The sequence below is a fragment of the Coturnix japonica genome, chromosome 4 (genome assembly GCF_054131305.1).
Source record: "Coturnix japonica strain WE chromosome 4, WE-NBRP24, whole genome shotgun sequence".
Taxonomy (NCBI): Eukaryota; Metazoa; Chordata; class Aves; order Galliformes; family Phasianidae; genus Coturnix; species Coturnix japonica.
In genome coordinates, this window is record NC_140666.1 from 48,023,245 (window position 1) to 48,047,123 (window position 23,879).

Below are 23,879 nucleotides of genomic sequence, written 5' to 3' on the forward strand. Positions count from 1 at the left end.
TATTTGGAGAAGCTCACTTTGCTTAGTTCTTGTTTCAGTTTTTTGCAGAAAAAGGGCAGTGGTAGCACACACAATGTGTTTTTATGTTAAAGTGTTAAGGAAACTCAAGCTGTCAGTCTTCAAATTAACTCTAAAATAGTTAGATTGCTGTGTTTCACCATTCATTAAAAGATGGCTTAAACTAGGCCTGGATGTCTGCACAGATGAAGAACTAAAATGAGCAGAAAGCTTAACTCTTGTGTGTGGGGAAGACTGACAGTACTTAAGACCATGCAAATATGGAGCAGTTTTATTTAAATTTTAACATTTTATTGTATTGAAAGGTCTGAGTACCACTGTTTTTGTAACATTATGTGATTGGGCTTATAAATGTATCTATGTTAAAACGTAATAGCGCTTGGTTTAGTGGGAAATTTTGGTGATAGGTTGATGGTTGGACCAAATGATCTTAGAATTCTTTTCCAACCCTAGTGATTCTGTGATTCTATATCAGTATAATGCAGATGGAATGTAGTAACAGTTACATCACACAGAAATGAAAAGTAATTAGCAGGTGTGTATTCCCTATGGAAGGTGGAATGATAAGATAAGTTTTAAAATTATGTATTTGAATGTGTATTATGGTATTTTTTTCAAATGCTTGAAATCATTGTTCGTGATTAATATGATTAATACTTGTTCATTTATAGATTTCGGAATGAGTTGCTAATTTTGTGTGGTTACATCGGTGCTTTACTTGCTATCAGAAGACAGTACAATAGCATTGTACCTGCACTTTATGAATATACAAGGTAATATTATGATTTTAGTAACACTGAAACTTCAGTTCCTTTTATGGTATGTGCTACAGGTAGACCATGTTTCTCCACAAATAGCGTGAGGTCCCAGTTCTGTGATAAATTATAGTGGTGTACCTTTGCCTTCTGCAGAGCTGCCTTTACTCTGTTTGTGCATCATGAAAATACAAGATTTTGAGTTAGTTCAGTAAGTTGTGAATTAATTATTTCAATAAAACACTTGGCTGTGTAAGAAAAACTAGTCTGTAGGTGAGCATTTGAAAGAAAAGTTATATCTTATATCTAGTAATATTTCTGTGGCTTCATAGTGGTGACTGTCATGAGGGATCAAATGATAAAGTTGTATAAAAAATAGTTTAATGTTATATGTTTTTCTTTCAAGAAAATATGCATTGTTAGAATTAATTTGGACTTCATTTTCATTCCTTTTCAGCCAGCTTTTAAAAAGACGGAAAGTATCTGTACCTTTGGAAATTACGCAGCTCTCTGAGGAATTAGGTGCGTGGAGAGCCTTCACTCAGTCAACCAAGTAGGTGGAAACAAAATTAGTATGATGATTCTACTAGCATTTAAATGCTTTGTTATGAGTTCAATATTATCTCTCCCATAAAATCTTTAATATAAAGTTTTAAATGTTTTGTGGATGTTAGTTTCCAAAGCAAATTATGATGTGTGGCTGAAAAAAAGTTTTTTCCTTTTTTCACAGACCTACCAATGAATTGCCATGCACCCCACCATCTGAGTCACAGAAAAAGGTGTATTCAGTACTGGTATCGCGAATACAAGAGGAGCCTCTGAAAGGAATGATTGGGCCTGACTGTGTCACTGGGTCAAATCTTCCCAGTCATTCAGATGTTCACATCTCTTGTTTGACAGGACTAAGAATACAGGTACAGTTCCAGAGAGCCAAAGTAACCCACCTTGGTGTTAAAACTGAGTATCTATGAGGTTACCAGAAATCTAAGGTACATTCCATCATGTACAAAGAATATTTTCCTTATTTTCCTTATTATTACAGTAGCTGAAGTTAAAGATAAGGACAAGTGCTGAGATCTGCTATATAAATAAGACTACATAAAGAATTGTCCTGCCAAGTAATTTCCCAGTTTACCAGTTCAAAACTTCTTAGTTTTCATGGGGGGTAAAAAAAAAAAAAAAAAAAAAAAAAAAAGCCCACATTTATTTTGCCAAATGTTCTGTCTTTATACATACTTATTTATTGTAAAATAAATTCTTGTATCATTATCTCATTGCAGCTGGAGTTTTAAAATGTCATGTTCAACCAAACATCAATATTATTCTGTTGTTATTTATCATAATAAAAACATAGTATAAAACTTAAAATTCATTAATTAAAGCCAGATATTAAAAATGGAATATTCAAATATTTTTATTTTTCTCTTCCATAGGGTTCTAAGATCAAAATATGCTTGCCCTTATAATGCCTTTTTTTTTTTTTTTTTTTTGTATTTCTGGGAAAGCTAGATGGGGCCTGAAAATACTATTCTGTATGGCTATTATCTCCAAGTACTGCCTCAGTGTGAAATGATTCTTTAATATGTCCAGTGCCAGATGCCAGCCCAAAGAGTAACAGGGTTGTTCGGGGATTAAGAGGGATAGTTTTGTATTGGAAACTGGAGATCACAAAATACTAGTAAGATCTTTAATGTAAACAAAGTTGACAACAACCTCAAGTCCAAAGGACTTGCTGCCAGTACTTCTGCATGAGATCAGTGATCTCTGCTGTGGCCCAATGGAAAATACATGCCACATGTTAATGGTTGATAACAGCCATAGAAAGCTGCTGTTGTTACACTCCATTTGACAAGAATAGCAAATATGGTGTCACCAGTTTGTCATCTACAATATCTTAATCTTTGGATTAGTGAATATTGAGTCTTGCTTTAGGCATGCACATCAGCTCAGAAATCATTGAGTTAGTACTAAAGTATAGTAACCTAATTGCTTAATTTTACAGTTTAATTGGCAAGTTCCGAGAGCATACCACTGTAGAAATGCACTTAAAATTGAGTTACAGCTTTGAGACCATGTTTCATTAAATGAAAAACCTGGCAGATAGCTTCTCTCTCATCATATAAATCAGTGCTTTATCCTTCATGTTTCTCAAAGTGCAGAGTGTTCAGCAGACTCCATGTTTTAAAACTGTTCATGGAACCTTTTGGGTTTGGTCTTGTTTTTAAGATGGAGAAATCCAAAACATAAGATAAAATTTAACTTTACAATAACTGACAAATTTACAGAATACAGCAATTCTTAAAATAAAACATGCAATGACTACAAAATTTTCAGCCTCTACAATTTAGAGGCTGCTCGCTTAACAGTTGCATGTTACTAAAGCTTTGAGCTGACTAGGTTGTATTTTCAGATGAATTTAGATGATAGACCAAAGCTTGGTTTTTACATCCTTCTCGGATACAACAAAATGTGGTAGACTTTCCACACTACATGTGTGTTGTCTTTTTCTTTCTCTCTCCAAATATTTCTGTTTTTCCAGGGTCCGGTGTTCTTCCTTGAAGATGGGAAATCGGCAGTTTCACTGAACGATGCTTTGATGTGGGCCAAAGTGAATCCCTTTTCACCACTAGGAACAGGAATACGACTTAACCCATTTTGATGGCAGCGTTTTCCTCTTAAAATAACACTGATTGTCAAAGGACAGAAAGATGGAAGTCAGACTTTCTTGGGAGGCAAATACTTGGACTTTTAAAATTGTAAAATGAGAACAAAAAAAGATTTCTATAGAAATGTTTGTTGATTATCCAAAGAAGTAGTTATTGAGAATCCAAAGAAGAAAATCCTAACTTAATTGACAGCCATGTCGTCTTTTTAATAAAAATTGTTGTCAGACAACTCGGACATATTTCAGCTGAACTTGCATAAACAAATGCCTTTTAAAGCACGTAGGCAACCCTACATATCATCAAAATGCAGATAAACTGTGAAGTTCATAAGCATATTTTCAAAGGATTGATGACTTTATGAATAGCCATTGCAACTTAATTTTAGAATGTCTGGAATCACACAGTGACCACTTTTTGTTTAATTTCAGTTTTTACACAGGGTTCTAAAGCAAAAATAAAATTTCAAAAATGCATAGATGACATTTTTTGCAATCATTAGTTACATGTATCATTAATAGCAGTGCAAAGATGTTCATAATGTTTGGTTTAGATAGGTTCGAATGTCTAGATTATAATAGTCTATTTTCTAATAAGTTCATCTTTGGCACGTTGTCCCCCTTATACTAAAGCTAAGATGTATTTATAAATCTTTTTTTTAACAAAGCCTTTGTAAGGTACAAACAAAATGTAGTTATGTTATTAAAATACTTTATGTACACTTAAAATGCATTCTTTCTACACTTTATATTAGTTACAAATATACATGTAGTATGATGGGCCAGAAACAAACATTTGTGCATAGGTTTCTATTTACTGACTGTCAGGCTTTTATAGTTTGTTATCAGCATTCTGCATCATAACCTCATGCACTGCACTGGGAATTAAAGAGTGAATGCTGCAGCTCCGGTCTCAGAAGGGAAAAACGAATCGCAATTTGCAGATTTCACTTATTTCATTTCCATTTTCTGTTAAGAGGGGAAGATAAAACTGACTTTAAGTCCAAAAGATTGTCTCTTTTTGCCTGCCTTGGCTCCATGTGCTCACTGGCTGTCTCACCTACAGCATTAGAGTAAGGCCTTCCATTTTTAGATACTTCATTTATCTTAATTTGCTTCAATTCCTATTATATTATCTTGCATTCTATTATTGGATTTAGTAAATTATTTTTCTCCCTTAGGTTGTTGCCACTGTTATTGTTTGTTTTTTTTCCCCAACCTGGCCCAACTCCATACTTCTCCCTTGCCCACCTTCCCTTTCTCCAGGGCATGGTCCATGGGTTCATCTGCCCCATTTGCCACAGGAACAGGCTGGACCAGGACTGGAATCATGACACAGATTCTGTGTTTCCAAACAGGAAGGAAGTTACGGCAATAGAATACTAAGAATACTTAAATTTTATAACTTGTATATCATATGCTGTTTAACCATAGAAGAAATCTTATGGCTGGAATTACTAATTTGTAGAAAACATGCTTTGGTTATATTATTTTTCGACTTGATGGTGTACAAGCAGAAATCTACCCGACCTTTGTTACAGTTTTAAGAGCTGGTTTAAAATAAATATAAAAATCCTGCTAGTTACCTAAAATACAAAGAAGTTCTGATTAGAAACTGGCAGAACTATGTGTAGAGCAATCCTTTTAAATCCAGCGATAATACAAGGTGGTTTTAGTAGACCTTAGCCAGCCCTCAATAGGTCTGTAAGCACTGCTCTCATCCAGCTAGAAATAATGATGTCAGCTTTCCAGAAGAGTAAGGTGGAGGTTAAAAATCAATCATTCCCATTCGTTTTATTTCTCTTTTAAAAGAACTATATTTTTCATTGTCGGTTTTAGAGTAGTATTATTGAATGTCCAGGATAAGAATATATTGATGGGGTGGGGTGGCTGTTTTGTTATGTGTGTTTACAAAAATATTTGTTCTTACATAGGTGTTGGAGCAGAACAATTTACTTCTTGCAGGTATTGTTTGAAAAATGTTTCCCCTTGTTCAACCTCGTGGAGTTTGGAGAATTAAGAGGTGGATTTCAGAACTAAAAATTCATACTTTGTGACGGAATTTTCCAGCGTTATCTGAAGGGTTGCTTCGAAGATGAGATGATTTCTTTTACCAAATCATACAAATTTGTGATATCTGTTCATACAAAATTGGTGAGGAAAACTAAGAATTTGCAGCCCCGTGTGTCTGATGATAGGATCTAAACAACTGGCTAAGCTGGCACTCTGCTTTGTTTCCAATCTTTTGCTATGCTGTAAGGATTTTTACTGATCTTTCATAACTGAAGGATCTTAAAAATAGGTAGTTTAATTGCATCAACTTGTTGCAAGTAAGTTGTGCCTTAACACATAATCTTAGGCAGATTTTACTCCCTCTTCCCACTAGAGGGTTAATTATTGTTTCATTGTTGAAATAAAATAAGTCATTATGAATAAAATGGTTGCCTTTTCTCTACTGCAGTTAACCCTGTGTGGTGACAGAAGGGAACATGCAAAAAAAGTCCTTTGTTATCCAGCACAGCTAGTCAAATACAAGTATATTCTATTTAAGAATCCTTTGTCTTCATGTCACTGTTTAATTTGTCTGTAATGAGTATTTCTGTTTGAATGAAGAATTTTAGCAAGCTCTCTAGTAGTGTCTTCTAATTACTATAAATCTCAGCATACCTGAGGTATTAATGCCATTTTATCCCCACAAAATCAAACTCTTTCTGTTGAAAGAATCTAACCATTAATTACGTGTTTAATCTTCACAGGCTGTAGCTAAATGTGAGATCTTCACAGCAATTTCGTAGGTGGGTTACAAGTCCATATGAGGGGGAAAAAAGGTCATACTATGATCTCTGCATTCAAAATGAGATGACACCTTAAATCCACAATCTTAAACTTCTTCATAGGTGAAAAATACTTAAGTCCAGAGCAATTGAACATTACACAAATGAAAGAAAGCACTTGTCTTCTCTAAAGAATGAAGTTAAACTACCAAGTTTAGATACCTTTTTCAGAATAGATATTTCTTTTTAAATCTGAAGCTTTTATTGTTATGTAGGAATGAAAATCTGGATTCTTTGCTCTTGATTAAAATGACTGAAAATGAAGGAAGCAAAAAAGGCACTTGTGGAGACTGTGCCTTTATATCCTAATTTTCTTCACGTAGAGTTGTTAACGCTTTACTGTAGACTCTGACGTTGTACCAGTACCATCTGTGTCCAAAACCTTCACTGATACATATCAACTCTTCTAAGAAATGAAGGTGAAATGGATGCTAGGTGGTACTATACGGACAAGTGAAAAACAGTACTGTAGAAATAAATAAAATCTGTACTGTGAAATATGATATAAACTATTTATTATTATTTGGCTTTAAATGAAATAGTGCCTAACTAATGGTAAACGCAGATTTCTCTTTATTGATTATGCATTCAACACAACTGTGATTGAGAGAGGGTTTGTATTTAAAAGCTCCATATCTCTCTGGTTAATCCTTTCAGCAGTGTTCAGAAGGTTCCAAATATCTACCGTGAGAGAGGAATTGTCGGCTGTTTCACCTCAAGTTCTTTAGAATGAGCATGTTTTGTCTCTGCTTTCTGATGAGTCTATATGGAAATAGGTGGGAAAAAATCATGACCATATTAAAAAAAAAAAATACAAAAAAAAACTTGTTTAATCAGATTTAACCATAAAAATGTAGACTAAATTTAAACCCTGAAAGTGTCTCATTTTCCCTTGTGAAGAAACCATTTTAGCCCTACACAGAAAGGCAATGCAGTATCATTTTTAAGGGTGTTATTATTTAAATCAGCACAAACTGTCTTTGATGGCAGAAAAAGGAAGGATGTATACAAACAAGCTGAAAACTAATGAATCAATTTGTGACTATTGCCATCAGTGCCCAAAAGAGCCAAGCAGGACTTCAGCATAGTGAATGTACTCAAATCAAAATGCTGAGAAAGGTAAGGAAAGCATTTTTACATATTAGAGTAATTGCTGCTGCTTCAATATTATGGAAAAACTCAAAGCAGTTTGATCTTCAACGATCATTTTAACACTGCTAACCCTCTCCAAGTCTCCTATTTTCTAGGACTTTGTAGCTTCAAAGTTTTTCTATATATCTCTTGGTTGCCTGTACAGCATAAGTGAAAATAACACCTACATGGTCCTGAAAACTTACATGAGGTGACAAATGCTTCTTTGGGATCCTAGTTGTATTTGTGGAGGGTGTGATGCAATCCAAATGGTGAACCACACGCTGTCCGAAACTTGGTTTAATGTTAAACCGACCTTTAAGACAAAAATACATTACCGTTTCAGCAGTATGTTGAACATCTGATCAGTTTTTTTAGTTCTTCGGTTTATTTGAAAACCATTATTACCCCTGTTTCCCATTTTACTTAAATACTCAGATGACAGTCTAAGTGATGTAAAGAGGCTAAAAAAATCACTTCTAAAGTGCTGGTGTATTATTGTGTTAGTGACAACACACAATGCTGCTGGCTGCCCCTGCCGCAAGAGCACTCTTCACCTTGTCCACTGGGAAACTGAAGGGACCTCCAGCGTGTCAGTTGTTCCCCCATGTGCTCAGTGTCCTCTGTCCTCATGTCCACATTGTTAACAAAGACACTAAGCAGCCCTAAGAGCTCATAGTTGAGGGAGGTCACTTGTAACTGGCCATAGCTGGACTGTGTAGAACAGCCCTTTGATCTTGAATCTGACAGTCCAGACCATCTTCCGTCCAACTCATCTGTCATTTAACTGCTTACTCTGTGTCTTGGTAGTTTAACAACACTGGGTGGCTGTGCTAAAGGCAATGTATACAGCATCCACTACTATCCCTGTGTGCCCAGAGCATTTCTTCGAAGAGTTTCAGTGGCAGGTTACAGCATCTCTGATGAGTGCCTCAGCCAAGAAGATCTAAGGAACTGGGTGGCTTCTTTCAGTGGTAAGAAGTAATAGAGGGGAATGTTTATTGATAATGTTAACGGTGAAAGTTATTACACTCACGTGGATTCTCTTCCCTCTCTCGCATCCTCATTCCTGTTTGCATGTTAACAATGGCAACAGCCTTCTGTCTATTGACGCAGATGCAGGGTTTCACCAGCATCTCTGTCAACCTGATGTTACTCTTGATGGCCGTGGAAGCTGTTGCTCTGGCAGCCACTGATAACTTTGTTTGGTAACAGCGGTCTGTAAAGTCGACCTGCGTATCTTGAAGATTTTCGATTCTTAAAAATAAATAAAAGTGTTCAGGATTTAATTACAGTATAAACTCTTTTGTTCCGGGTTCGAGCTTCACTTCAAAGCGCATTTTTCCCTTGCCAAGCCAGGGCAAGTTGAGTATCGGAGGCCACCTGGGGGCATCACCCACTCACCGGCCGCAGGTCAGCGCGGCGCAGAGCTCTCGCAGCAGCTCCTCTGCCGCTCCGGGCTTACAGTGAATCGTTCCCTCTATCAGCTCATGGGCGATGTCCAACTCTTGCTTGGCCAGAAACTTGACGCGTCAGGAAGGGAAAAAAATGATTGCAAATTAGAAGGGAAGGGGCACGGCGGGGGGCGGCAGGGGGCCATCTCACCCGCCGCAGCCGGGCCCAGTTGTCGAGCTTGGTGGGCAGCGAGCAGCCGTTCCTGTAGCAGATGGGCTGGACGTGGGCGGGGAAGCGGCGAGACAGGATTTCCGCCACCAGGTACCCGTTGGAGAAATCCCTGTTGAGACAACGTGAAGGGCGCTGGCACCGCCCCCCGCTCCCTCCCCCCAGGCCCGGCCCGGCCCGGCGGACCTGCGGTAGTTGCGGGGGATGACGGAAAGGCCGAGGCTGAGCAGCCAGCGGAGCACGGGGCGAGGCAGCTCGGGCTGCCGGACCGACATAGCGGCGCTGGGCTGAGCTCGCCGCCTCACAGCACGGAGGGGCACACACGGGAGGCGGAGTGTGAGGTGCCGCCTGGTACCGTCTGTGTTCGTCTGCAGCGCTTTATGGCTAACCGGCGTGATGTCACAGTCGGATTCCAAAGCGGAATGGAGGTTTTAGGCAATGTATGTGGTTTATTTTTGGTGACACGCTTCTGAGTCGAATTCCGTGTTGCACCTCGTGTCAGGCTGCCCCTCCGCTGCCGTCTGTCACACAGCAACAACCTACCATGGAATATTGGTGGGAAGGTTCAACCTGTACTGCCGTACCACCAACATCTGCCTCTGACATGGTGTGCCAACGTCATAAATAGGAAGCATTGCTTACAGAGCATCTGTTCTGTGAGAGCCGCATTGTATAAACACAATGAGACCAAAACCAGGCCTGCTTTCTTTTAATTTCTAATTCAGCCTAGCATCGTGTTTCTGAAAGAGCTTTACCAAATGCTCACATCATCTGTTTGGTTAATATGTATTCTTGGTATGTGACATAAGAGCGGGCTGATCTGCTGGAGGCCTGTTCCACAACACAGTCCTGCCACAGCAACAACCCGAGTTCCCAGTTTTGTTTGTTCCCATCCGACCTGTCTCAGTTTGCTGAAGGGATTCTAGTCATATTATTATATATTAGCAAAAGATTAAAGGTTTAAAAGTGAGTATTACCCAAGATTCATGTTGCAAAAATACCACTGCAGGCTGGGTCTGGGTTAATCTGCTTGTCTACTGCTCCACAGCATTAAGGAGAAAGTAGCACCCAGTAGCTTGTACCACTTAAGAGGATCTTGTTTGCACTTTGGATGGCTGCTGGAATCAGTGGGAATAACATGCAAATAGCAAGACAGCACAAATCCACATAGATGATGTGATGTAAGGTAGCAGGGACTCTAGTGTCTAAAGCCAAACCAACCTCCTCTTTTTTTCTCATGCAGCTTTTCCCAAAGCAAGTTTGAAAAGCACTCTGTACACCTGAAGGTAAGAGCCCAAGTGATCTTACTCTGTGCATACAAGTTCAGTAGCACAGTGGTTGGCATGGCACTGCTGTGTTTCTTGAAGTAATAAAAGCAATGGCATCATGCAGAAACCAAGAAATTCCTAGCTTCTGAATGAGGGGGAAAAAACCCACAACAAAACAAACAACTCGCTCAGTACATGGACAGTATGGAATCCTAAGCAGTTTCTCCTACCTGCATCTGATCTTCCTTTAGAGGGAGTCCAGAAAAGGCTCTCTCTAGAGTTTTTGCAAGGAGCAGAAGTAAATTAAGATTCCTTTAAACAAGGATAATAGTCGGAAAGTTGGATGTTCTTTATGTGGACGTGGCTGGATTTTATTAGGTGGACATAAATTAGCAACTGAGGATTAGGCTTATAAGTAGAAAGGGGGACTGACTTTTTACACGGGTGGGTAGTGACAGGACAAGGAGGAATGGCTTTAAATTAAAAGAGGATAGATTTAAGTTAGATGATAGGCAGAAATTATTTACTCAGAGAGTGGTGGGGCCCTGGCACAGGCTGCCCAGGGAGGCTGTGGCTGCCCCATCTCTGGAGGCTTTCAAGGCCAGTTTGGGTGGGCCCCAGACAGCCTTATTCCATGATTGGCAACCATACTCACAGCAGGGGGTTGGATCTTTATGGTCCCATCTAACCCAAGCCATTCTATGATTCCATGATATGATGCAGTAGCCTTGAAAAGCCTTGGGAGTACCATGCAGTAATTTACGTCATTCTCTGAGGCAGATTATTAATATGTCCCTAAGTTATGATAGAGCACTGTTAAGGAAATATAAGGAAAGATTCCAAGAATGCTCTGTAAGAAGAAGGCATCAGAAAGTATCCCAGCATTAAGGCTTCTGAGGAATATTTCCCTATGATTTGTATCTTTCTGAATTATTTGTAACTTTCTAAATTAGAAAACTGTAAGCTAGGCTAAAAAAAAGAAAAGCTCAAGACACAAACCTCTAGTTCGCAGCACAGGCAGTGAGGAAGGGTAAAGGAAGTTTCTCACTGTCATTAATTAAGTGTTTATATAAAGAAAAGGAAGAAAACTGGCTATCTGTTTATTTATTATTTTATTTTTTTTTAATCAATGTTTGTAGTGCACCTACCACCAAGTATTTTTTTGGTACACAGACAACATACATTTAAAAACACATAAAATAATGACTCCAAGTGAACAACGTTAACAAATAAAAATGAAGAAACGCTGCAGTTCCCACGTGCCAAATAGATTTTAAAGTATAAATACAAAGAAAACTAACAGCACTAAAGCTAATTAGTAAGTGTTAAGCTAAACATACGCAATCATTTCCCAGAGCATCTGCACACTTATTCAATTCAGCCTTGTTAGCACCTTGGTACCAGTTGCTGAATGGCTCCCAATTATGATTACACACCACCAGGTGTCTAAGATTTGTGTCTTTTTAAAGTAATATGCAAAAGGCTTTTATTTTTCCGCCCAGCAGTTCTTTAGGTAAAATTTACAATACACAGAAGACTTGTCACTCAGCTTTCTAAAGGTTAAGTATTATGTTATCTATACTGTAAGAAATTCTTCAGTATTGTTGGCAACTGGAGTTGTGGGATGAGATGCAGTCTAGCTCTTCCTAAGTAATTTCGGATACGTAGTCGACAGAGCTGACAAAGGGAAGATGGTGTGGCTGCAAAAGGAAAAGAAACAAAACATGAGTTTAATTACGTAAGGCTGAGTTTCATGCCAATAAAAAAAGATTTGGACGTATTTGTTCTGGCTTCTAAAAACCCTCCAGCCTTTGATGACCTCTAGGTAGCCAATTCACAAAGCCAGGTGGTTTTAGTGTGGGTTGGTTGGATGGTTTTTTTTTTGCTTTTTTATTGTTATTCTTAACAGTAGATTGTTTTGAAGGAAAACACTGAAATAATGTCATTTCACCTCTGAAGAGATGTCCATTAGCCATTACAGTAACTTCTTTGCTTTCCACCTGTGTTTTCACCTGTGTCTTGTTGCTTATGTGTCTTGTAGCTTATATTTGTCTTACATAAGACAGCCTGAACAAATCCAGATCCCTTTGGGATACATTCATTTCCTCCCTCTCTCAGACCTTTAGAAGTTATAAGAGACTATTTGTATCAATTGCTGTTTCTCGGGTACCTACAAAGTAAGCAATGTTTTCTAAATTTCATTTAAAGTAAAAAACTTTATGGTCTTTCGTCATATATATATCATTATAAAGCATTTCATATCAGGCAATTCATTATTATTTGACTTTAAAAGTTCTTTGTTTGTACATTCATATTCAGAACTGGGAATTGACTGAAACAGTTTATAATGCTACCGTGTGATGACGGACAAGACTTTAAAACAACATAAAAAGCACAACAACAAAAAACCACCCTAAATACATTTTTAATCTGAAATTGAAGTATCTTGTTTTTTATTGCGAGATCTGATATAGCCAATAAAATACAGTTTTATTGTAGTTTAACACCTAATAAGCATAAAAATATGTTTCTTTGGCTTGAATAAATTCTCATGCTGCTCAGCTGTGCATGTTTGTTTGCAATAACACCTGTAAAGCTTACCTTCGTGGAGGAGCAGCAGCCTCTCTACTAAACTGCGTGGAGCAGCTAAATCAACAGGCCTCTCAAAATCTGTGTTTTTGGCATTTATGTCCGCCCCAAATTCAAGGAGTAAGTTTACAATCTCTGTGCTTGAATGCTGGGCAGCAGCGTGCAGTGGAGTTTCCATATGCTTTCCTTTCTGCACATTGGCACCTGGTATGCACGCAAAGAGATGTAAAGAAGAGATGAATTACAAATGTCATTGAGTAAAAATCCACGCTGTCTGGGAAAGCAACAGTGAATTTTGCTGTTCAAACTAAGTAATGTGAGCATCACAGTTGCCCCAATTATTAAAAAAATAAATAAATAAATGTATTTTAAAAAATTGCTACAGGTAAACTACACTTTCATTACTGAAGTCTTTAAAAACTATTTATAGAATCATAGAATCACCAAGGTTGGAAAAGACCTAAAAGATCATCCAGTCCAACCATTCACCTATTACCAATAGCTCCCACTAAACCATGTCCCTCAACACAACAACTGCTAAAACAGAATTTTCCAATTAAAATGGACTGAACTAATTTGCGGTATTGCATTTATATTCATTAAAAAAAAAAGAAAAAAAGTTCATACAAGATTGTGTGTGCCCCGGTGGCGCAGTGGTAGGAATGCCGCTTTGCTACACTGGGGCCCAGGTTCGAATCCCCCCTGTGGCGCAAGTGGTAGAAGTGCCGCTCTGCTACACAGAGGCTCGAATCCCGGGGGTTGGACTCGATGATCTCTAAGGTCCCTTCCAACCCGCACGAGACTATGATACTATGATGATGATTTAAACAAAAATAGCAAAAATAGCCAGTATGGGAGAACTTTTATAAGCAAGCTGTTAACCTTTCCCCTCAAACAAGATTTCTCCAACAGTCTTCTGAAGCATCCTATTAAAAAAGAAACTCAATAAGAGAACTGATCTTTTGAGACCAAAAATTGGCTCTGTACCAAATTTTGTCACAGAATAAATGCTATCTGCCTTTTAAATTCCCACTTGAGTTAAAGAACTCTTTAATATCAGAGGCCTAGCAATTTAATTCAGAGTCTAAATCGGTCACTTTTACCCACATGAGCATTTTGATAATGCTTCCACAGTATCATTCTCTTGCCTGCTTCATTGCCTGTTAGCTTTTTACCTCCTAATACACTCCAAATAACTCATCAAATAAAAATCTCAGATTGCCATAAGTAGCTACCTGTGTTTTGCGTTAACTACAAAGCTGAGGTAGGTGCTGGATACTATGAAAGCACATTCTTTTTAGCCTTGCTCCCTTTTCTCCTCATATGTTTATTATGCCAAAAAATAAATAATAAAAAATAAAAGATACAGTGAGTTGATGTAAGAAAACATGCATCACAGTATGGTTTAAAAGAGTCCTGCAAGCAAGGGTTTTAGTTTCATTGAATGAGCACTAAAAGGTGAGTACAGTTTGCTTAATTGTACAAACTAGCAATACTTTTATTTCAGTAATGACATACCTGCATAAAGTAGCTTTCGGATACAATGAATCTGCTGTGACACACATGCTACATATAGAGGTGTTCCTAAATGAGGAAGGTCTTGGTCAACATCTATACCCCAGGATATCAGTACCTCCAGACATTCACTGTGTCCTGTCAGTACAAAGCATAATAGTTGGTTGACTTCATCAAATTGGCTCAGACAAAATGGGGCCCACGTCCTAACGCTACATTATTGAGATATTTGTCAACTGCTTGTCTGTTGAGTGTGTAATTTCTTACCTCTGCTGGCTGCTTCATGAGTTGGTGATGGAAGGCAGGACTCCCACTGAGCTTTGGCACCATACTCTAACAAGAGCTCAGCGCACGCTGCGCTGCCTCTCGAGCATGCATTAAATAGAGGTGTCACTCCATCAATCGTTGTAGCATTTACCTAAAATATATAAAATCCAGGTAACAAAAGAATTGAAAGAAAAGTAGTTTTAAGCAGAATTTAGCTAGAAACTATATTGTTGTCTCTTCTTGCTGATACAACAAATCCACACCTGTTGCAGTAATGGGAACCCTCTCTCTTTAGCTTTAGCAAGACTGCAAGCTTCATATTAAGTGTGGGAATTATTTGCCATTCTGTGTTTTTAATCTTTCTGTTGGAGTGGTATTTCATGGAATGAGACAAGGATACTAGGGAGAATGATGAGAAGCAAAAATTGTGATGATGCTAAAGGAAGGAACACAGCTATTTGGAGCGGGGAATCTCACCTGTCCTCTTACATGCATCCTCTAAACCCACTCCAACCATGAAAATTCGAGATTAGAAAATCAAATTTGTTCTTATAGATTTGTATATAGTCTGTGAATTCTCACTTTCCGTTTGGGGTAACAGTTAGAGAGTCTGTGTCATGAATACAAAAAAGAGTCAGTGCTCTTTTGTACTCACACCAAAGAATCTTAAGAGCATATAGCACAATGTGACAAAAGTTAGTCCAGAGGTTGAAGGAACAGTCTCTTAGAAGCCACTCATTAGAAGAGGAAATCAGTAAAGGAGAGATGCATTCAGAAGTTTGAAAGATAAAGGATGTAATGAAATTCTGGTAACAGTACTAGCAGATTCTCTCCAGCTTACTATACTATCTCAGTTCCTTCCCAACTCCCGTCTGTTTTCCCTGTTACTGTTCTTCTGTTTGAGATCTACTCTTTCATACACACTTAAGTAGTCTCTGTTTCATTATTTCGTTTAGCCTAATGTCTCTATACTGATGCCTCTTTGAGCCATAACTTTCCTTTGCTAGCTTTCAGATGGCAGCTTACTGTAATTAAATCAATGTCATCAACAGAGTACAGAGAAATACCAATGTAAAAAAAATAAATCAAGGAATTTATCCTTGTCAGTTAAACCAAAGTTAGCATTGGATTTCATATACAAAAACACCCTTACATTTGCTCCTGCTTCAAGAAGGATCCTTGCACATCCTACATGATCTCCCAGGCAGGCTTCATGAAGTGGAGTTACTTGGTCAATAGTTAGTGTGTCTACATTGTAACCCTAAACAAGATATGAATGACATATGAAGATCACATGAAAGCTGTTAGGTCACACTATTTGCTATTTAAAGGAATAACACTAAATAGGCTTAAAACTCTACTTGCAATAAGTAAATCTTTAGTAAGCTTATAAAAAAAACCATCAATCAACACTGACATCAGAATCAAAGTTGTCAGCTCTTCTCTTTTAAAGAACGGAAATAGTAGGCCCTGGAGCAGGGCATCAGGGTATAAAGACAATGGAGCCTGACTCTTGAGACGTACCATAATCAGACAAAAGGCAACAGGAAAGTTGGAATGCAGTGAAATCCAATTAGTTATGTGGGAAAGTATAATAATTCAGAGTGGGGTGGGGAAACCCTGGAACAGGTCTGTAGAGAGGTCCAGGTATCCTTATACTTGGTCATATTTAAAACCCAACTAGGCTCTCAGTTTAAATGGCACTGCAGTTCTTAGGGTCTGAAATGTCTAGAGACATCAGATTCATATTAGCAAGGAGAATACTTCTTGGATTGATAAAAACATCAAGTACTTGATTATTATTTTTTGCAGTAGGTATTTTTCAATTCTTAGAAGCTAAAAATTGTATTCATCAACTTCATTCTTTCTTGTAGGAGCTGATATGACAAAACTAATACTGACACACAATGGTTTATAGTCTCCATTTGCTGTTAGCAAAATAGTGTTTTTTCTAATCACAACTATGCCAAGAACCAGAATTTTTCAGTGCTTTCCCTCTAAACAAGTATCTTCCTGGGTTGCTACATTACAAAACCATGACACTGAGTGAGGCAGAGTATTTGGACTAAATGATCCTTGTGGGTCCTTTCCAACTCAGGATGTTCCTTCATTTTATAGTATCATGATTCACACCACACAGGAGGGGAACACTGATGGACATATAGTTACAGCTTTGGTAAAGATTGATTTTACAAAGCTTAAAACATACAGATAAAATACTTTAAATATCAACTTATATCTTATTGTAACAAAAATTAGTAAATGGGTATTGTTCCCAGAAATTCTGGTGAAATAAAGAAAGCAAAACATAACTAAATCTGCATTAATAATCTATGCTGAGAGATTAAGTAACATTAAAAAGTTAAGCAATTTTAAGAACACAGCCTTCACCTGTGACAATAAAGTCTTTAGAGAAAGAAGACGTCCTTGACTGGCTGCCTCATGCAGAGGTGAGCGATCTGCCCAAGAACCTATGTAATAACAACATGTATTGAGTAAACCATGTGAATAAGAACGCTTTTGGACTGCATAGAGCAAAGCAAGAAACACAATGCACAGAATGAAGTGAAATGTCCTGTGTAAATAATTCTTCCCCTGCAGAAACTGTATTTCAATTGATTTGTTTCTAGATAAAGCTGTTTTTAATTATTAACTGCAAGCATCTATAATAACTGATTATGTAGCACAGAGAACAGAATACTGATACATTGATTTCAATAATATGATGCAACAGATGCATCTCTCTCCATATTTCCAACTCTGTTTTTCATTATTTAGTTTTAATGTATTTTAGCAGCAGGTTTACAGGCTTTGACAAATCGATATTTAAACCAAAAACAAATACAAACCTGCCTGAAAAAGTGCTGATAATACTGAAGTATATGAAATTCAGTTTTGAAATCTCTATGTACAACAAGATTAATTTCAAGCTGAGAAGAGAAATACAGTGAGAATCATAGTTCAAAAGGTTGCTATAGAAAAAAACAGGATATTAAGTTCTCATCTTGATAGGCTATTAGCACTAAGAATAAGTAGTTATCCTTAATGCAAAAGCTGGTATTTATTGTCCAGACTCACCACCCTCAAGAAAGAACAAAAAGAAAAGAAAACCCACAGTGATCTCTCTACCTCATACCATCCCCAACCCCTGACTCCAACCCAAGCCCCAGAGTCAGCCAGTGGTTGAAGATCCTGTCCTTTCCTATTGAAGACTGGATGCTGATAGGGTCACAGGCAAAGCTGATACCCATTATTTTTTTGGATTAATTTTACAAATTAAGTTTTGAGACTGTGCAAGAAAGAATCATCTTCAAAGTATATTATGAATTACTGATACTTAAAACTGCAAGAAGAAATTACTGAGAATGTAACAAAGCTGATGCAATTACTCATGCAAAACCTGTAGCTCTCTGAATCTTTCTGCTGCTGACAGATTCTTTATACTCGTATAGCTGCCTGGAATGAGTGCTAGGGTTTCAACTTCTTTTTCTACAGCTACTTTGTTGAAGTCAGACCAAATGGATGGTTGTTAAGTAGTATGATTCTCTCTCAGTTCTTTTTCCTGCACCATTTCTTTCTCTGTTCTTCTAATGATTTTTTTTTTCAGAATGATCTGTGCTAAGCTCTCAAGCTCTGATAATTTCTGTGTGTGAGTGCACTCTGCGTATTCCTGCAAACATTTTTCCCTATGGTTTTTATTTCTAGCAGGAATAACTAAGCTAAAAATAACATACACAAATTGCTCGGAATTTTAAGGGATTTTGTACAACAGTAACTGAGCTCAGAAATACTGATCTGATTTTAACAAAATAACAATAGTTTTTCACTGCTATCTACTATAGAACCAGCACTCAGGTTGTTCTAATTCAAATAAAATAAGATTCATTAAGCTCTCCTGCTGGCAGTTGCAAAATTCCTCAAAGATAATTGAAGGCTGCACCCTGTGAAATTTCTTCCCTGTCCCCATAGATGAGATCTTTTCTAAGTGGTTTAGCCTACTCATAAATTAACAGGAGGAAAACAGACAAAAACCTTGACACTTGACTATTGTATAGAAAAAACATCCATTAAGTATGAATATACTTTGGCCCTTTTTTGTGTGTGTCCATGCATAACTATTAGATGCAGACGTAATGCGAAATCAACTTTGTTTCCACCTTTCATTCCATCTTCTCCTACCCCCACAAAATGCTCCGAAGAACATCTGTTAATATAATTATTAATGCGATGTCTGAAATTCAGTGATACCAGATCCCATTCTGAAGTCTGTATTGCATCTACACCCACCTTATCTCCTTGCCCTCACACAGAGACATCAGCAGCTATAGCTGCTGAAACCATCTGAAACCAAATGCTTGGACCATCTCTATTACAATAAAAACTTTAAGCAAAATACTGCAGAGAAAAAAAAAAAATGTGCAAATCAAGCTTGGGAAAAGCTTTCACATTCCTACTGATTTATTGGTAAACATAATAATTAACCATGAAATACCGCAGGGATGAGAATATGTTCAAAATAAACATGCAGCATTAATAAACATCATCAGAGTTGTTTTAAAATTAATTTTGTTTAGAGATTGCTGCCTTCTGCTATTCTACAACCTTGATATGTCTCATGTAAAAAAAACATTAACAAGAATATAAATGAAGAACTGTTTTAATTCAGCATTGTCTGTGACAGCACAGTTAGTAATACAGTCTATTCCAAACCTGTTTATGCATTAATTACCTACTGATGTAGTTTCTGACAGATGCTGAGTATGTTGAATACAAAGCATCTCTAACTATATTTACAAGCCACATTAGTCCCAAATTCTCTGGCAGCCATTCAGGAAGGGCAGCCTACATTACTTTGTAAACTCTAATAAGAAAGAATAAATACAACTAATTGTATCAGTGGGCAAAGTTAAATAAATTACAAATTATCATACAATACCTAAATCTCCATCTCCCCATGGTACTTCCAAACAATTGCAATTATAAATCCTACTCATTTCTTTCAATCTGGAAAAAAAAAACAACACAATACATTTAAATAAACCCGTTCTTGCTGGCTTGGCCTGTTCTTAATACACTCCTGCTATGTTTGGAAGGAGATCAGCGGCTGACTGTAATATGAACTTTCACCCTGCCATAAACACAGGTCTGAAGATACGAGCGTATGGAGTTGCCAGTTTCTTTTCTTATACCAGAGTGGCCTCTTTCATTATTATTTTGTCCTTCCACATTTATTGTTTTAATTAACAACTCTGAATAGTATCAGCATCTTTCCGAGACTGCTTAACTGGAATTTCAACTCAAGAGAAACTGATAATGAAGTCAAGAGAACCCTGAGCTGAAGAAGAGCAGCAAAATGAATACCTCCCTTTTTAACCTCATGCAATTGTTCAGTATCCTCAGAAATCTAAGGGAAATGCTGCCAAATAATCCATAGGTTATTTTACTATTTGCTTATCAATAGAAAAGAAAGAAGCAGAGCCCTTCTGAATATGTCATAAATGCTACCTGATCTACTCTGGGTTTTTATTTCAGAAGTTCAGCTTAGTTCTTAATAATCCTTGAGTTGTTAAACTGGGTTATTGATAACTACCCTAAGTGGTGAAAGACTCATTTCACTCCCAAAAATGGGAAAGTTCTGACTTTGATCCATTTCTAACTCATCAGTGTTATTTGCTTCATTTTCCTATAGCCTTCACATCTACCTGTGAGCCCGTATACATGATGACAGTAATAAAATACTAACAGTATTTTAGTAGAAGTCATTAGCTGCAGTCATTTCATCCCTTTATTTCTAAAGATTTGTGCAGTCTTTGGAAAAAGAATAGGGAAAAAAAAAAAACCAGGAACTTCCTCAGTGTTCACCACTGAGATGAAAACCTCAGACTATTTGGAAACTCTTGTTGATAGTATTTATTTCTGCAAAACTAACAAACAGTAACTATTTATCGAGCTCACTGCTGTTACCTTTCAGTTTGTGGCAACAGCTACAGATCTGATCAATACCTACGCTGAAAATAATAGTAACAGCACAGTACAAAGACCAATGGACTCACTTTGATCTGGTTGATAAGACATCCTGGCATTTTATACATGTAATTAAGTTGTTCCAGATTTTTACTGCAGCACTACCTGCATTGAAACTGTCCAGCAAAATAGAACTGTGCCAGCTACTAATTGATATTTGATAGTAAAACGTATTGAAAAGAATCTTAGTATTCTAAGTCAAGCCTTTAAAAGCTAGGAATTCCATCAGTGATGCTTAATATGACTAGGTCTGACCAGCTGAATGGCAGCCACTTCTTTTTAATAAATGAAATTCCAACTATCAACATTGAAATATTCCAAAAGGATCAGAAATAAGGCTACAACTAAAATATGTTTGAGAGAGAATGTAAAGCTCAAATGCCATTTAAGTCTTCCAATATTTGAAACCGTCTTTGCTTTAATTTGACTTTATATGTTACAACAATATGTAAGTATACATACATAAGCCTGTAAATACACACATACACAAAAAAAAGGGGAGGGAAAGGAAAAGAAGAGAAAAAGAAGCCTTGACTGATCCAAACAAATATTCTTAGTGGAGATTTAATTCCAGAACCAAAAGCCAGCAGTACCCAACTCCTGACAACCATGCACAACAAAATTTCTTTCCACACAGTTCTTAATGTACATTATTTTCACCATTCTGGAGTCATACTCTGGAGTCATAGGCACTGGAGCATGCATTGAAAGTTTGGTTTATTTATACTTATAACAGCACTGAACTGGCTTAGATAATAATAACCATGGTCCACCAAGAGATGTTCAGTTTTGCTGATTGGTCTTAGAACATGGAGTGTCTGTGGCAAAGAAATGAATAGAATTATCTTTTACAGACAGGGCACAGTTAACCCTTTTATCTTGTGGATTCCTATCATTCAACTACATGCTTCCCAACCTTTGGAACCTACAAGACTATATTTCCAGATATAAAACTAACACGTTCTTACAGCACCATCCATCTTGCACATCATAGAAGGAGAAAAGGACAGCAGGTGACCGTGTCATCAAGTGCTGCGTTATAATGCATTAGAAGGTCAAGTCAGCATGACACAAGCAAGAATGCTTTTAACAGTTCCTAATTGAGTGCTTGGCATTGCAATTCCACAAACTTTACACACAGAAACATGAGACACTAAACTGCTTCAAAACCCTATTAAACAAAAACAAAAACAAGGGTGCCAACAGAAGCAATGTTATGCTACGTGAAGGCAGTGGTCGTAACGATGGCAGCAGCAACAACAGTTGTTGCTGCAGGCTCTGTGCCAGACCTTGCACACAGAGGAGGAAGCGTGTCAAGCCTTCTCCTGTCACATTAGAGCACAGCAACAACTCCCCTGTCCGTTACTCATGCACAGTTTGTTTTTTCCAACTTGGAGGATCAGCAGCTGGCTGGTTATTTTTCTAGCCCTAAGTAGCTTGCAAACTCTGCCATAGCTACAGCACCAACACCTAGAACCACATTAACCTCTAATAGGGTAACCTTGAGATACTGTTAGACACACATCAGGTTTGACTTAAACCTGTGGAGCAGCTGGTAGCACTCTAAGGCTGCTACTGTTTTCTTAGACTAAAACCAAATGTTTTGCAGCAAGCTGACTGGAGGAATGCTGACAATCTGAGTTTACCTGAGGCTTTGGAGGATTTCTGCCTGAATAATTTTGCTCCTCAAACACAGTCCCAGCCTCAGTCCAGACTGAGAGACATTTTCCCCACGGTGTGATCAGATTTCTCTGTATTTTCCCAGTCTGCCAGAGCAAATGCAGTATGTGGTATAATTCCTAGCCATAAAGGCAGAATCCTGCTGGCTAACAAAGCTGGGGAACCATATGCTAAATGTATTTTCTGGCATCCAGGAGATTTTGCTAAAATAGTCTGGTTATGGACCCTCATGCTGTTAAGGCTGAAAAGTTTTTAATAGCCTGGCTCCATCCTTTTTTCCACTTCTGCCAGATCTTGCTGTTACATATTCCATCTGCTACCCCCATCACTTCTAGCCCATCTTTCAATTTGTGTATTTTATGAGCTGATACACGACTCCCTTCTGAGGAAAACAAAGTCTGATTTGGATAGCCCCATAGACAAAAAGGAAAGAAAAGAGCATCCTTCAGATTTGTTATTACATCCATTTCTTACTCAACCAGAGGCATCGCTTCGAGGAGTCTCTTGGTACTTCAAGACGTCAATCAATACATACATGGGCATGGTTTGTCAGTCACAAGGAGGCTTTAAGTAGCTGGACCACATTAAGATTATTTCTTCTGAAAATTTTGCTTTCCATATTTTGCTGCACTTCTGGATTGTTCAAAACATGGTAACTGGGACTAATTCTTTGTAAGAATGGGAAAGAGCCTGACCCCAAGCAAGGAACATTGAAAGCCAATATTTTAAACAGAATATTAGTAAGATTTCCTTTCAGTCTTGTGAAGAATGTCCTTATTTTACAGGAAATGGGTAACTAGATGAATCATTCACGTGTATCAGATTGGGAAACCTTCACCCACAATAAGAAAGTAAATGGTACATTGCATATTAAAACCAATCAATAACTGTAAAAGGACCATTGCACTCAAACAGCTACTTGGGAAGCTATGGTAATTGTTTTGTAAATTCTTGAATGTTGCTTAGTTTAGAACTGGCAGTACCAGAAAGGTATCCTTATAACACACGCCTCTGTGTTAAATGGTAAATTCATAATTACTTTTATGTGTAATATAATCAAGTTTCTTCTTCCTGTCTCCTGTGCCTTTAATACCCTCTTTTTTTTTTCTTGACTATTTTAATATCTCTGCTTTTGAAACACTTTAATCTGATATCATAATATCAACAAAATCACATTGGGTTTTTGTGTGTGTGTGTGTGGGGGGGGGGGGTTGTATGTTTTTTGTTTTTGCTTTTTGCCTCACTCAGCATGTGGTCAATATTTATTAGAACTATTCACTTTAAAAAAATCCTATTAGGCTTTAGATTGTCACAGTTATTCAAAGAATTATTCAAAGATCCCTTTTACACACTTGTAATATGAAAATAAAATAAAATAAAATAAAATAAAATAAAATAAAATAAAATAAAATAAAATAAAATAAAATAAAATAAAATAAAATAAAATAAAATAAAATAAAGTAAAGGAAAATACAGCTCAGATAACAGCAGTCCAAAGCAAGCCTTTTATAAC

At 37.4% G+C, this 23,879-nt stretch overlaps 3 protein-coding genes across 23 annotated transcripts in view; 1 reads left to right on the forward strand and 2 right to left on the reverse strand.

The window, feature by feature from the left end:
• The window catches only part of WDR17 (WD repeat domain 17), a 44,276-nt gene extending 38,403 nt beyond the window's left edge, over positions 1 to 5,873 (forward strand). For 10 of the 12 annotated variants that reach the window (XR_014945354.1, XR_014945350.1, XM_015861782.3 and 7 more), the window contains 4 exons: positions 690 to 791; positions 1,231 to 1,326; positions 1,504 to 1,687; positions 3,313 to 4,164. Coding sequence is in view for 8 of the 12 variants with exons in the window: in XM_015861782.3 (XP_015717268.2) it covers positions 690 to 791; positions 1,231 to 1,326; positions 1,504 to 1,687; positions 3,313 to 3,432 (502 nt within the window). In the remaining 4 variants the exon portion in view is untranslated. Of the gene's footprint in view, positions 1 to 689; positions 792 to 1,230; positions 1,327 to 1,503; positions 1,688 to 3,312 lie in introns of all 12 variants that reach the window. The other 2 variants (XR_014945353.1, XR_014945351.1) reach the window with 1 other exon arrangement.
• SPATA4 (spermatogenesis associated 4) lies at positions 4,231 to 9,609 on the reverse strand. Of its 4 annotated transcripts, none has more exons than XM_085545131.1 (6): positions 9,210 to 9,609; positions 9,006 to 9,135; positions 8,805 to 8,923; positions 8,437 to 8,657; positions 7,607 to 7,716; positions 4,231 to 4,404 (listed from the first exon to the last, which is right to left on the reverse strand). In XM_085545131.1, the coding sequence occupies exons 1-6, from the start codon at positions 9,296 to 9,298 to the stop codon at positions 4,387 to 4,389; spliced, it is 687 nt and encodes a 228-aa protein (XP_085401257.1). In that variant the 5' UTR covers positions 9,299 to 9,609; the 3' UTR covers positions 4,231 to 4,386. The 4 variants fall into 4 exon arrangements, 3 of the variants coding, with proteins under 3 accessions (XP_085401257.1, XP_015717273.3, XP_085401258.1); XM_015861787.3 differs by lacking the exon at positions 4,231 to 4,404 and adding an exon at positions 6,820 to 7,031; XR_014945355.1 differs by lacking the exons at positions 4,231 to 4,404; positions 8,437 to 8,657 and adding an exon at positions 6,761 to 7,031.
• Positions 9,610 to 11,386: 1,777 nt separating this feature from the next.
• ASB5 (ankyrin repeat and SOCS box containing 5) overlaps positions 11,387 to 23,879 on the reverse strand; it is a 31,594-nt gene continuing 19,101 nt past the window's right edge. For 5 of the 7 annotated variants that reach the window (XM_015861746.2, XM_085545129.1, XM_085545126.1 and 2 more), the window contains 6 exons: positions 17,054 to 17,133; positions 15,816 to 15,923; positions 14,663 to 14,813; positions 14,399 to 14,533; positions 12,893 to 13,084; positions 11,387 to 11,991 (listed from right to left, as the gene is read on the reverse strand). In XM_015861746.2, the coding sequence (XP_015717232.1) occupies positions 11,864 to 11,991; positions 12,893 to 13,084; positions 14,399 to 14,533; positions 14,663 to 14,813; positions 15,816 to 15,923; positions 17,054 to 17,133 (794 nt within the window). In that variant the 3' untranslated portion in view covers positions 11,387 to 11,863. Of the gene's footprint in view, positions 11,992 to 12,892; positions 13,085 to 14,398; positions 14,534 to 14,662; positions 14,814 to 15,815; positions 15,924 to 17,053; positions 17,134 to 19,598; positions 19,667 to 23,879 lie in introns of all 7 variants that reach the window. The other 2 variants (XM_015861749.2, XM_015861750.2) reach the window with 1 other exon arrangement.

Excerpts from the sequence above, each read along its gene's own strand:
- SPATA4 (XM_015861787.3), bottom strand. The coding sequence starts at position 9,298 with ATGTCGGTCCGGCAGCCCGAGCTGCCTCGCCCCGTGCTCCGCTGGCTG. Across the intron at positions 8,924-9,005 it reads ACTGGGCCCGGCTGCGGCGG|TTTCTGGCCAAGCAAGAGTT; the intron begins GTGAGATGGCCC and ends TGACGCGTCAAG. Across the intron at positions 7,032-7,606 it reads AGAAGCATTTGTCACCTCAT|ACTCATCAGAAAGCAGAGAC; the intron begins GTAAGTTTTCAG and ends ATTTCCATATAG.